The sequence below is a fragment of the Rutilus rutilus genome (genome assembly GCF_951802725.1).
Source record: "Rutilus rutilus genome assembly, chromosome: 6".
Lineage (NCBI taxonomy): Eukaryota > Metazoa > Chordata > Actinopteri > Cypriniformes > Leuciscidae > Rutilus > Rutilus rutilus.
The window spans coordinates 22,346,047-22,360,311 of NC_140214.1; the positions used below are offsets into that span (position 1 = coordinate 22,346,047).

Consider the following 14,265-nt stretch of genomic DNA (forward strand, 5'->3'; position numbering starts at 1 on the left):
TCCAATTACAGTAATTGTTTTTCTCTGTATACATTATTCAATTATATAATTATTCATCAGGTGTGGAACGCCATTTTCACGTTAACACTTATTTCTGACAAAAATGGATCACCAAACAAAAAACAACTACTTTTTTGTACTAGAGCACACCTTAAAATATTACTTGAAAAAGGCTGGATCTCTATAGCTGGTCACATAGCTGTAGTTCTGAGTGTATTCCAGGACTGGCAGATGGACCTGCAATGATGAAAAAGAGATAGAAAAGATAAAAATGCAAAGAGAAAGTTAAAGTATTTCTAACTTATTAAAATAATATATCATACAGTTATTGAGTCGAAGTACATTTTATATTTTCTGTCAGCACAATTTGGACAGAAAAATAGGTTGTGTAAAACCACTTATATAAACTTATAAGTTATAATTTACCTTTGTGTGTTTTCTGAGGGAGCTGGCATGAGAGTATGATTTACTACAGTACATGCAAACGTATTGTTTGTGAGGCGAGTGGACACGTATGTGCTTTTGCTTATCACTGCTGTTTGCAAAACGCCTTTCGCAAGCCTCAAAAGGGCACCTGAAAGGTTTTTCACCTGGAACAAAAGAAGATTTGAAAAATTTAATGATATCATGAAAATTAAAATCCCTTCATGTAACATCAACGAAAAAAAAAGCAGCAATAACAAATAAAGCGTCACCTGTATGCGTCCTTTCATGAATTTTCAGGTTTTCTGCCCGTGCAAACTCTCTTCCACATCCGAAGGAGCACTGAAAGGGCTTTTCACCCGTGTGGACTCTCAGGTGATTGATCAGTTTGTACTTGGCCTTGAATGGATTCCTTTGACGGGAACAATCTTCCCATAAACATATGTAACTGGATTGCGCCGACACATGCTCTGCTGTCAGATGAGAGATGAGCTCCTTCATTGTGCAGTAGGTTTTCTCACAGCACTGTCGCTCCAGCCACTGGCAGGTGAACCTCGACATGTTGGTGTTCAGATTGATCTCTGGTCTATCTGCGTTTGAGCCGTCGAACATAAGCCTTTCTCCTCGTATCTGTCCCTTCTGTGTGGTGTAAAGCTCTTCTGTTGGAGTCGAGCGTGTACAACCGTCCTCCACGACAGAAGAACACCCGTCCATACAGATTAAAGAATCATGCTGTCCCCAAGAAACTTCCAAAAAACTCCTGTTACACTGCAAAGGATCCGCGGTGGATGACATCATCATCTGTCCATCACAAATGCCATAGACATCAGCGGTACTATCCACGAACATCTGAAAACAAGAGCCGAACGCAGCCATATTGTACAAGTTGTAATATAATGCAGAGCGTTTGTTGTAACAGGTTTCTGTAGGCCTCCAGTTGCAAGTTCACAGCAACGTTCATCCATGAATCTGTGCGGATCTCAATGGCTATTTGATCTTTCTGAGAAAACGTTTAGATTATGTGACGAGGCTCGGAAAGAAGGTGATTTATACAGTACGTTTAACACGTGGATGATTTCAATTCCCAAGACTCTCTTCGTTTAGCATCTGTGTACTTGTCATTCATCAAAAAAATAATTAAATAATCTGAAGACACAAGAGTGTGTCGCAAACTCTTGGTTGTTTCATACGACATCATACACATTCAATGTAAACTAAGAAAAGTGATCATTATAAAAAAAATAACGACATCACACCTTTGGGCATCCATTTGTCAAGCAGCACACCCCAATTACATCTCAAAGGAGGTCACAGGTCAATACCAATGACAGTAAGTCACAATAGGATTCAAACATAGCTTTTTATTTAACTCAAACAGATGAAAGTGGCCATTTCATTCAGAATAAAACTCATAACATCGAGAGTCCTGCTTATATCAGTTGCTAATACAGTGGTTTCTTCTACCCATTCACTCTCAGGGTGAAAAACAGCATTATATGACGTATATCCATAAAGTTTTCTTTTCTAGTGTGGGAATGGGAGAACTATTGTACAATTTACAAAACAAACGAACAAAACTCAAACTGCCCAACAACAAAACGAGTATCAAAACCAAAACTTCTGCCTTTCAAACTAAGTTTTATGACTTGTGATTACTCTCCATATAAAGCGTTCTAGTGTCAAACTTCTCTGTATAAAAAAAAACAAGTAAATCCCAGTGGTTTGCTATTTGTTTAGGACGGACTGTAAACAGGATATAAGCGTAAGGTATAAATTACGCACCTTATAAACACCACATATCCAGTGACTATTTGGTATAACAAAGCTTCTGAATTGCATAGGGAAAAATCAGCACATGAGGTTTTCAATCATTCATCCTCTTTTGTGTTTAAAACTGATTTATAAAAGTGAGACATTTCAGCGTTTCAGGCCTGTTTTATAAGAATAGCAGTAGTCCTCTTGATCTAACGCAGAACACGTACACCAATAAAACGCATTTAAATAAATAAGCAATAAATAAAGCAGTAAATTAACATATTTAATAACAATTAATCTAGTGATTTAACTGACACGCATGATCAATAACTGGTGCAACTAATTAATATCTTTGCAGTATTTGTAGTTTTTCCGATGCCTAAATGATAACGGATTTTGTTTTAATATTACTGTCTTTTCAAAATATAATATTGTCCAGAAACACATTAGCTGCTATTATGTGATGAAGTTTCTCTTTATTAAAGTATCATTGTGTTTTCAGCCTGTAGAAACTAAATATCTACACTAGGATGACATACTAACATGCACACAAACACTCACACTTTTTACTTCATGGTAAAACGGGGAGTTTGAGTAGACTATGTGTAGGAACCGGAGTAAAAGCAGAACATGTAACTGAAAAAACACTTAAATTCATTAATTCCTTCATATTACAAAAACAAGAAGCAATTAAGCACATCATAGTTATCTCTTCCTAATTACATCTATTATTACACGTATACCATTTTTACTTATATAATATGTTTTACAAAATACACCTGCTGTTATTTAAAAGTAATAGGGAGTAAATGAGTGTTTTCATTCAGTTTTCACTCTTTAATTTAAAAAATTAAATAAAAGAGCGAAACAGTACTTTACGAAATATTCAAGCGTAGGATTCATTCAAACTTTGTATCTTGGGATGAGCCTTTATGCTGATGGTTTCCACACAACAGTCTGTATACAGTCCCCAACTATATATTGGTCGGTTTAGAAAAGAATAAAAGATCTCTTGGCAATGTATTCGGGATATTTGTGTAAATTTGACTTTGATGAAGCCCAAAACATACATAAAAATGCTCATGAACATTTCACGTTGGAATTCATTTGACACAAAATATACATCTAATTATTCAGAAATTTAGTCAAAAAGTACTATAACGATTCAGTTAAATTATTAAGAGATGAGAGGAGCATTGGCTACCGATACCAACATAATCAGAAAAACACAAATGCGCTGAAGCCAACCTCGCAAAAGTGACAGAGAGAAGTGACATCCCATCAGCTCTTCTCTTACCAAAGCCTTCCTTCGTAGAGCGGTCCATTGTTCAATCTGCAGGGGAATGGTTGAGAGGTTGAAAGCGGCCCTTAGCAAGCACAGTCCTTGTTGGAGCGTTGTGGCTGCTCATTTAGCTGAGGGCCCTGCTTGTTTCCGACGACGGACGGATCCGCCGAATCCACGTTCTCTGACATCCTGTCACAGATTATGTCCACCAGACGCTCAAATGCCTGCTTCACGTTGATGTTGTCCTTGGCACTGGCCTCAAAATACTTAAAGCCTGTGACAAGCAAAAGCCTCAAAGTAAAATAAGAGCTATAGGAAAACAAGTCTTGTTAGACGCAAAAGTGTTAAAAAAACCCCACTCTGTTCAGGAAAACTCACCTAACTGTTCGGACAGCTGTCTCCCCCTCTCTGAAGCAACCACTCTCTCGTCTTCCATGTCACACTTATTTCCCACCAGCAGCACTTGAGCGTTGTCCCATGAATATGTCTTAATCTGGGTGGACCTAAGAACAATGAGAGGTCATAAGGAAAAAGCATTTTAACCGCCAAATTACTACTGTAATCAAATAATAAATAATTTTAAAAATATATATTTTTTAATTGAATAATAAAAAACAGATAAATTCCATTTAAAAAGGCGCAAAAACTAAACGCTTTTGACATTGTGTCCTTGTGTACCAGTCATGACGTGATAACTCTTATCCTAACCAGCTGCAACCACGAAAAGCGCCATGATATTTTATCGTTGTTTGGTTCCATGCATTATCGGTTATAACGCATTTAGTAACGCAAGTTACGTAATCAGATTACTTTTTTAAAGTAATTAGCAAAGTAACGCATTACTTTCAAATTTACAACAAAATATCAGTTACTTTTACAAAAAAGTCATGCAAGTTACTTTGTTTTCCCATTTATTGACTGACAGCTCTTCTGTCCCCATGTTGAGAGAAATCATGATTAAGGCGCAGAAGAGTTGTGTGAACATGATGGTTATTGTAGTTCTAGACTAAATGTGTACAAAACCAGATTCAGTATTATATTACAAACACCTGCAAAATTAAAACATATTCTTTCTGTATTTCATCTCACTTTATTAATCAATGTCTTTGCTGCTGACCTTCGATGATCCAATTCAACCATAACAATAAGCAAAATTTACTTTAGTTAAACTTCGCATCGGTTTCATTTTTTATTGCTGAAGTAACAGTGAACTTTCTTTTCCTTGCATCCTATTCTTCTGCGATCCAGAATGGCAGAACAGCTGAAAGGTTTGAGCTGCGCCCTCTACTGTACAGGCGTGAAATTAACTTTCCAAAAATCACGCTCCACGTATTCAATTCCCGACGAAATGGATGTAGCGCCAGATCTTTTCTTCTGTATTGTGAGGTACATTTAAGTATAATTAATTCAAATAAAATAAAAAAGTAGGACAGGGACATGGTTCTATCCATTGTTTTTCATTGGATTTTGAGATGTAAAGGTAGATAAATGCAAGCTTGCAGTCGATTGTCGAGTGACGAGGTTTAAGCAGAGTAAATACTAAATGACTGGAGAACCCCACCATACGTCACCAGAGAGAAGTTGTTTCGTTCCACCGAAAGACTGATTTGTAACATTTTTATAACAACATTAGGTGAGGTCAAATTGAAAAAAGAAAAAAGAAACATATATACACAAGGAAGAATCATTCACAATAAGATTATTAACATAGGCAGGGTGAATTTTCATTTCATGCCAACTTTAAACAGCACAGATGTTTGGACTCGCTGTGATCGTGTCATGTGTAGCAATTTTGTGTTCAGTGTGGAATCTGTGGATCAATGGGCTTTATGCACAGCTGCACTACTTCCTGAACTTCAGGCAGGTCCTTTGTTTCCTGTCTGCCATTATTGGACAAACTGATTAATCCAGGTGTGCCTGACCACCTGAATTAATCAGTTTGTCCAATAATGGCAGACAGGAAACAAAGGACCTGCCTGAAGTTCAGGAAGTAGTGCAGCTGTGCATAAAGCCCATTACTAGTGGCTTGAACCATATCACATCACACCAGGTCGATGCAAATATATAGTGTATGCTCTCAGGACAGGCGGCATTTTGACAGAAACTAAGTCATATCTTTGCAAATGTGTAAATTTGATGAAATACAGATAAAACAAGCACCATCGTACCAGTCCTGAACGGCATTAAAGGAATCCTCATTGGTGATGTCATACATAAGAATGAAACCCATAGCGCCACGATAGTATGCGGTGGTGATGGTCCTGTACCTTTCCTGCCCAGCAGTGTCCTGAAATATACAATAGTTGGAATGAAAATGTCTTGTGGTTTCTATTAATAAAACAACTCTTAACCAAAATCAATGATATGTATCATAAGAAAGCAGAAAGAAAAATTAAAGGAAAATTAAAGGATGCTTTGGGATAAACTCCTCACCCATATTTGGAGCTTTATCCTCTTGTCATTCCGATAGATGGTCTTCACTTTGAAGTCTATGCCGACAGTGCTGACAAAAGCGGGTGTGAAGGAGTCATCAGCATAGCGGAACAGGAAACTGGTTTTTCCAACACTGCTGTTACCAATGATCAGGATCTTAAACATGTAATCAAAGTTCTGATCCGTAGACTCTTTTTGTCCATATCGAGCATCATTTGCTGAGGCCATCTGCAACAACAAAACAGATTCACTGCCAAAGAAGGTCATTCTTAAAATCGCTATTTTATTGTCATACCGTACATAATAATAGTAGCCTATTCTATTCAAATCAACATGAAACAGCCTTTGAGTCAAATTTCAGACAAATTTGAGTCTCAGTCCTAAATCCTTCTTAAGGGATACCTTGTTAAATAAGTATAATGTGCATTCTTCTTTTAATTTTAATTTTTGTATGGAAGAAAAGTGCAATTAAGAAAAAAAATGGAGGTTAATTGTCTCTGGTGGTGGACCAGAAAGGAACCTGAATTTTTCACAGATATAAGTCCTTTATGATATTTTTATCGTCTGCTAAATTAATAAATGTAAATGTTAAATAAATGTGAATTTGAGATTTCACTGGTTACAGAACTAGGGTTATTAGGGGGGGATACTCGTGTATTGATAAATGAACAGATGTATAAACATAATAAAAATGCAGCATTTTAGACAGTTGCTATGGTTAAAGTAAAAAAAAAAAAAAAAACAGTTGCTTTTGCAATACTAATTCATAGAGGTAATCAATCAATAAAAAAAATACATTTGAATTTTTTTTAAATGATCAAGCAACCAACTGCATTATTTTTTGGACAACTTGAGATGGACTGACCCATTTCATATTCTCTCTGAATAATAAACAATATGGTAAGCAGATCAACAAAGCCACACAATTTATGAGAGCAGGTTATGTTTATTGAACACAGAAATATTTGATTTGCACAACTGAAAAGTAGAAACAAGTAACTGCAGGATATTGTGTCTTTCCCAATAAATTAAACTGAAGTCCTTCTCGTGTATTCTCCAAATATTTACCATGGAAGCAATTAGGGCAACTGACATAAATACAAAGTTGATTATTCATATACTGTACAATTCAATATTGCACAATGGCATCAGAAACGGTTCCTGGCAATGTGTATGTGTTGAAAACAAATATGTTTTCCTATTCAGTCTGTTTGCTGAATCACAATACAAATTCAAAGCGAATATAGGGTGTAACTGGCACTAGTATCCCTGTATCCTTCTAGATTGAGCTAGGCAGTCAGTGTAGCCAGGGATTTTAAAGGTTTTGTGCCGGCTAAACCCTGTGCTTAACTGGCTGTCAGGAACTGAGCACACGACGTTGTCAGGGGAAGATTATGAAAATATATTTCCATTTTCTAGAGGATGACCAAGGGGTTTCCTTCCCATATAGGGAAAAACCAACCTCTGAATGTTCATTTCAGGTTTATTCAGTCTGTAATTAATCAGGCCACCTGAGCAGACACATCAAGGCTAAATTCAAACATATGGTTCAGGCTTGGCGTACAAGATAGGAGCAGGAAACCGTTGCGTTTGAGAAGTGCTGCTACGTTCACAATAAACGGCAGCCTGTGTGAGCGAGTCTGCTGGCTGCTGTATGGCTGATAATGGTTAAGTCCATAGAGCTCTGGTTAGCATCTATCCGCTTAACACACGGACTGATTTCCATTTTCATTCGGGTCAGTGAGTGACTAACACCGCATCGATCAAACAAACAAACAGATAGCATCCATCATAACTGCTAGCGAGCGACAGTGTGCCGAGTGTCAAAAGCCAGTTGAAATGTTTTAGCATGCAGCGATGGATTATTATACAGCAGAGGCTGTTTGTGAGCCACCCCACTTAGCGATGTCAAATGTAGGTTACGTCGTTTTTAAATTAAAACCACTGATTTCCTAAAGTTTTTATGCGACTTCTTGGATCATTTCGAAATAAAAGCAAGATTAAGCGTCATGATGTTGGTAGAGAAAGCCCATCTTACCGTAAGAGGAGGTTTATTTGGTGTGGTTTGGATGCAGTTCCCAGCCTGTGCACCTGCGCTCGTGCTTTCGTCACTCGTCGGGAGTCAGCTGGGGGCGGGGCTAAACAATGATTGACATGTGGATGAGCTAATCACACGCTCGCTCGGTCACCTTAGCGATTTAGCTGTCTTCTGGATGCATGAAGCAACAAGACTTTTCAGATTTGTAGGCCCGGTTTCACAGACAGGGTTTAGATTAAGCCAGGATCATGCCATAGTTCAATTAGGACATTTAAGTAGCTTTTATAAACATATTTTAAGATATGTCAGTGCAAGTTGCTTTCAGTTAAAACAGCTCAAACATGCATTTTAGTCTGGGACTAGCTTAAACCTTGTCTGAAACCAGGGGTTATTTTTATAGACTTATTAGACGTTTTTGTTTAATATCAGGGAAGCCCATTTCATAATAATTTTGTACAGTTCATAATTTCAATGAAAAGTCTTAATTCATATAAGATGAATACATCAAAGTTGAAATAATGAAGTTATGACAAAAGTTCGAAATTATGCGAGAAACAGTTTCGACCTTTTATGTCATAATTCCGACTATTATTTCTCAAGGATCATAATTATGGTTATGATTCCATAATTTCAACTTATTATGTTACAATTGAGTTTTTCAGAATTGTGACTTTTTATGTCATAATTATCAGGGGTTTTTCTCATGTGGCAAAAATGGGCTGCCTTCCATATAACACAAAGAGTCCAGCTTACTAATATTTCTTTGTTTATTGGCATTGGGAACAGGAAAACAATCACAGCAACATTAGTAACAGCATTGTAGTGGTAAAACAGTACTGTTGGGATTGTCAGATCTGCGACAGAATGAGAACAAACACAGGTGTGCGTTGTATAGTCAGGCGAAACTTTGCATGGCCACTCAGCATTTCTTTCACCACACGAAACATTGCTGTTAAAAGCACAGACTGACATTAAGATGAACATATAGCCAATAATTAAAAGCCCCATTTACATACAAAGATTCACTGTCTCCAATATTAAAATTCATACCATGGTATAAAAAGGACACACACAAAAAATCTGACTTACAATGAGCACATTGCGTCAGAAAGACTTATGAAACCTGTTATTTATCATGAATAATCTTAAATAAAATTTCAGCTTGGCAAAACAACAGTTTTGAATAAAGAAGAAAGACAACTAAATTATCCAATCAGTATGTTACTGACAGTAGTAGATGTCATTGATGGAAATTAGCCAGTGGCACAATGGAAATTACAGTACAGCATGGATCATGCTTGCTTGGCACTTGTACTGTCATTGGCTATGTCCCTGTGAAGAGCAGAGCACTGATCAATCGCCAAAAACCAAAGAACATAAAAGGTCTGGCACAGAAAACAAACTTTGGCTTTAGTGTTAGACAACTGAATTTCTCTTGCAGCGCTCAGCTCTTGTTTTAGAACAAAGTGCTCACTTCTGTTTAGACATACATTTGTACAGATGGTAATATACCTCATATTTTTCAGTGTGACCAGCACAGAAACAGAGAGAAAGTACACATGTGGTTTAAGGACATCGATCACTTCCTACACAGCGAATGTGGGTTTCCGTTCTAGCTCAGCCTTCAAGAGGTGCACAACCACCTTACAGGGTACGTACACATGCTGGTTACCCTGCTGATCACAGCCAATCATAGTCTTCTGTACGCTAATAATGACTCCAGCCCTTAATGATGGAGCAACGTTTGGTAATGACAAAGATATCTCTAAAGTGCTACCTAAGCAAGCCGATTTAAAACAGTGACATACAACGTATTAATGCTTACGCTCATGCTTTGGATGAAGCAGAATAGAAAAATAAACGAGAAGCATATGTAAACCATGTGAATGTCATAAATTAAAGCAGCAATACTACAAATAAATGTGAGAAGGGTTTTAAGTTAAAATTATAATAGTCAAATGAGTATCATCTGTGCAAAGGAACAACAATACAAAGCCATGGTGTTCAGCTGGAGTGGTAAATCCTATAAATGTGGCTCCAGTTCCACTATTAAGCACTAGGTGGCGTCACATACAAATACAAAAGATCACAATCATGGCTCGACTTCAGTCTACAGATTTTTTTTAGCGATCCAAGGAAGACGGCGGTCACTATGTGGGTACCCTCAAGCTGTTTGCTACATGAAAGCAATCGTTTCTTTGAATCCTGAGATGTTCTGTTGTGTTAAGGTTAGGTTGTTTTTGTTCAGCTAATAATAGACCAGCTTTAAGTCAACAGTGTATCTTTTAAAAAACATTTTAGTGCACATACGTCTCACATAAAAAGTGTCCTGTTTATCAATCAATATGTTCGGACGGCTCTCAAAGGTCCACTTGTTTGTTAACTTTAAACCTGGGATGTCACAGGAAGACATTTGAGTACATTTCCTCAGTCCATATAACACAGGCAGTTTCCAGCATCCCGAAGTCATGAAACTGTTGAGAAAGTTTTAAGAAAGCTTCATGGTTTGACAGTCTGTAGAGTAGGAGCTCTCTCCAGTGCAAGGTGACTACTGTGTAAAAAAAACGTCCCATAGAAGCTTTCCTACCTATCCTTTGCTCTCCTTCACTGCGTCGCCTCTGTCCGAGGAAGCTAAGAATGGGATGGAGAAGGATAGGGAGGTGGTGAAGAAGAGGTACGAAAGAAAACGAAAACTAAACGGAAAAGTGCACTAGTGTTATGTTCCCAGGCGCAGGCACGATACGCTTTTCCCTTCTTGGTCAAGTTCTCTATCTTCATCTTCACTGTCTGGCGGTTCACCAATCTTAAAAGACATTGTCCTGCAGCCAGGGGAGCGGGCGGTCAGGTTGGTGTGATGTGTGCGGGGAGCCGAAGACGGATGTTTGCTTTCTGGATCTGTCCAGGAGGAATCCTCTGCAATGGTGGTGAATTCTTCGTCCACCGGACTTTCAACGTCAGACTCCCCTTCCTCTTCTAAGGTCAGTTCGAATTGGAATTTCTCCCCCGCTGAGGCGATGCCTCCACCCATCGCTCCCATCCCAACCACACCGCCCTTTTCCTCAGGGGTGGAAGTGGGACTGTGAGGGATCATGCTCTGGTACCACTCTCGATTGTCCTCCAGCGTGTCGAGAATCTCCTGGGCATCAGGGTGAACCAGATCCGCCCAGGTCTCCCACAGTGGGTGCACGATGTAGTCAATAAAGCCCACCTGATGAATGAAGCATACACAGTCAATATGATTTTACAAAAAGTGGATTTCCACTAATAATTGTATACAAGTGCTGGTACTCATGTTACTTACAGATATAGCATCCCTAATATACAGCTCTGGAAAAAATTGAGAGACCACTGCAAAATTATCAGTTTCTCTGGTTTTACTATTTATAGGTATGTGTTTGGGTAAAATTAACATTTTTGTTTTATTCTATAAATTACTGACAACATTTCTCCCAAATTCCACATAAAAATATTGTCATTTAGAGCATTTATTTGCAGAAAACGACACCAGGAAGGTGGCGGCGATGCGCAAATCAAGTTACCCCTCACACTATCTTATCCCGTGCGAATTGGCCATTAATATTACAGACGTCCTGTGATAAAATTACAGTGTCTGACAACACTGCATCTTTTTTGTTATTTTGACCAGTTGTCGTTTTCTGCAAATAAATGCTCTAAATGACAATATTTCTATTTGGAATTTGGGAGAAATGTTGTCAGTATTTTATAGAATAAAACAAAAATGTTAATTTGACCCAAACACATACCTATAAATAGTAAAACCAGAGAAACTGATAATTTTGCAGTGGTCTCTTAATTTTTTCCAGAGCTGTATATAAAAAACATATATGGATATATCAAATTTCATAATATCGATTTTTAGCTTTATATAATATTAATCTATCTGTGTACACACACACACACACACACACACACACACACACACACACACACACACACACATATACATATACACACTTTATATACTATTTTTGTTATGGTCCTCCAGAGTGCTGATCAGGAATCAGTGTTATTTTAGTATTATTTATGTTTTATTATAGTCTGCATTAATATTTTTTAAAACTAAAAAAAAAAAATTATTTACATTTTATATTTTTAAGTTTCATTTGAGTTTTTTTTATGTACATTTGTTTAATATTTGTTTTGTGTTAGATTTCTGTTTAGCTTTAATTAATTTTACATCAGTTTAGATAAATAACAACTTATTTTATTTTAATTAAATTACAACATTTCTAATTGTCGTTTTAGTTTTTAGTTTTTCATCTTATATTTTATTTTATTTCAGCTTTATTTCAATTAACATAAATGATTTTTAACAACACACATTTATATTACAACATATATTTTATTATTACAATATAATATATTTATATTTGATATTATTATATTATATTATATTATAATAAAAAAAAAAACGATTATAAAGCTATAGATTAATCTAAATAACATAATGAGGCCCGAAATCTTCAAAGACTGTTTGTGGCCTATCATTTTCTCCTCACTCACCTGTGATTTCTCAATGGAAGCATTGTGTTTATCACACATGGGGCTGATCTCCATGCCCTTGTCTCTCTCTCGGTCCCCCTGAGTAAAAAACTCCACCATGATGCGATCGGTCCACTGACGGTACAGCTCCAGGGGCTTTGTTGGGTTGCTCAGGTCAGCGCAGTGCACCATGTTCTGAAGAACCTAAGCATTTGATTAACCATACATTTTTAATTATGGACTTTTAATTTGTATCAATATAAAATGGCTTTGTGCCACGAAAGCTGAAAGTATACCTGTATGCGATCAGAATAGTTGTCTAACAATAGCACACCCAGACTTGTCACCTTCTTGGTCTCTACCATGGTCTTGAGATCCGCTAACAGGTTCATATGCTTTGACATATCAGTGGCTAGTACCTGTAAGGAGTTAAATACACGATAAATAAATAAAACCACGTGTTGATTGTAGTTCTCAGACATGGACCTCTTCATCATAGCCTCACAGATTTGTCATTGCCTCCATTTCCTCACCATGTCAATGACCATTTTGCGTAGAGACTGCCTCTGTTTCTTGGTCAGGTTCTGGAAAATGTCACAGTTTTCTTCCTGCAGCAGTTTGAAGCCAACAGCCAGGTGGTGGTTCTCCAGAACAGAGGAATCGTTGTACATAAGAGCCAACTCTGAGTCTGAAGAAAAGTATTAGGCTCTTAGTAAACAACACAGCGTGCAACCACAATGACAAGATGCTGTTGCTCTGCCGTGGCCACTCACTTGTGTTGATGAGGAACTGGTTGGACACTCCAGGGTGGTCCACGTCATGTATTGCACTAGCAAACACTGCGGCCAAGATCTCAAGGTCGGTGAATACAGCCTAGCAAAACAGAATTCCGCGAATGAAAAGCCTTGCTTCAGAGACTAATGAGCAGATGATGAAAAGGGAGTTGATTGAGACAAACCTCCAGGGCAGGGGTGGACAGCAGGACATTGGTGGACTGGACCACGTCAGCTGCGTGGATGCTGTTATGGTATGCAACATCTGAGTGATAGTTCTCCTCCAATGCCATCATGTAAGTAATGAATGTGTCTACAGGAATTTTAAAGGATTTCAACAGGTCTCTTTCCTGTGGATTACAGGTTCAGGACACTTGTTATTGTCATGGTTTGAACAAAACTACATGAGAAGTTTTCTGTTCCCCATTTTGTACCTGAAATGTTGTGTACATCGCTACTGTTAGCGGTCGGTTGCCAGAATACTTGGATATCTTGAAAATATCCACACCCCATTTGTCAAAGTCCTCTAACTCCTGCAAAAGGGAGTTGGATGCAATTAAAACAGTATTGGACTTTGTTATAATCACTGCAGATAAACTGTGGTGATTTTAGTTGCTGATAGGGTGTTTCACTGGCCGTGAGAGCTCACCTTGGCCAGCAGATCTTCCTGGTCAGTACTGATGCCAAAGCGTGGGATGCTGGAAGCTGCGACACTGGAGCTGTGTGTGGGTTTCTTCACTCCACTGATCTGAGACATGAGCCGCTTTTTCTTCTCCTTCTCCTTGGTTGATGGGGACATAATCTCCATATCATGTTGCTTCTCTGCAACACAGATTCATTTTATATATAACTATACACAATGACACAGCTCATTAAATGAGCACTGAAAACCTGTGAAAAAAACAGAATTTAAACCAGGAAATAAATGGAAAGTTTTAAGATTTAAAACAAAGAAACGTTATGATGTAAAATGATTTTGAGTCACTAACCAAATCTGAAGCAAATTTGTGACATTGGCCATTTTAGGTCAGCATTTTCTGCTTCCACTGATGCAC

The 14,265-nt window shown here is 37.7% G+C and overlaps 2 protein-coding genes across 5 annotated transcripts in view; both read right to left on the bottom strand.

Moving 5' to 3' along the window:
* Window positions 1–1,765: 1,765 nt before the first annotated feature.
* On the bottom strand, window positions 1,766–8,075 carry rab3aa (RAB3A, member RAS oncogene family, a). Its single transcript, XM_084410907.1, has 5 exons — window positions 7,935–8,075; window positions 5,897–6,124; window positions 5,632–5,750; window positions 3,842–3,966; window positions 1,766–3,737 (listed from the first exon to the last, which is right to left on the bottom strand). Exons 2-5 carry the CDS (start codon window positions 6,122–6,124, stop codon window positions 3,547–3,549), a joined length of 663 nt encoding a protein of 220 aa, XP_084267033.1. The 5' UTR covers window positions 7,935–8,075; the 3' UTR covers window positions 1,766–3,546.
* Window positions 8,076–8,685: 610 nt separating this feature from the next.
* Window positions 8,686–14,265, bottom strand: part of pde4ca (phosphodiesterase 4C, cAMP-specific a) — a 38,791-nt gene continuing 33,211 nt past the window's right edge. For 3 of the 4 annotated variants that reach the window (XM_084410888.1, XM_084410889.1, XM_084410890.1), the window contains exons 8-15: window positions 13,860–14,032; window positions 13,645–13,743; window positions 13,396–13,560; window positions 13,211–13,310; window positions 12,971–13,125; window positions 12,734–12,856; window positions 12,459–12,641; window positions 8,692–11,142 (exon numbers count right to left, since the gene is read on the bottom strand). In XM_084410888.1, the coding sequence (XP_084267014.1) occupies window positions 10,651–11,142; window positions 12,459–12,641; window positions 12,734–12,856; window positions 12,971–13,125; window positions 13,211–13,310; window positions 13,396–13,560; window positions 13,645–13,743; window positions 13,860–14,032 (1,490 nt within the window). In that variant the 3' untranslated portion in view covers window positions 8,692–10,650. Of the gene's footprint in view, window positions 11,143–12,458; window positions 12,642–12,733; window positions 12,857–12,970; window positions 13,126–13,210; window positions 13,311–13,395; window positions 13,561–13,644; window positions 13,744–13,859; window positions 14,033–14,265 lie in introns of all 4 variants that reach the window. The other variant, XM_084410891.1, reaches the window with a different exon arrangement.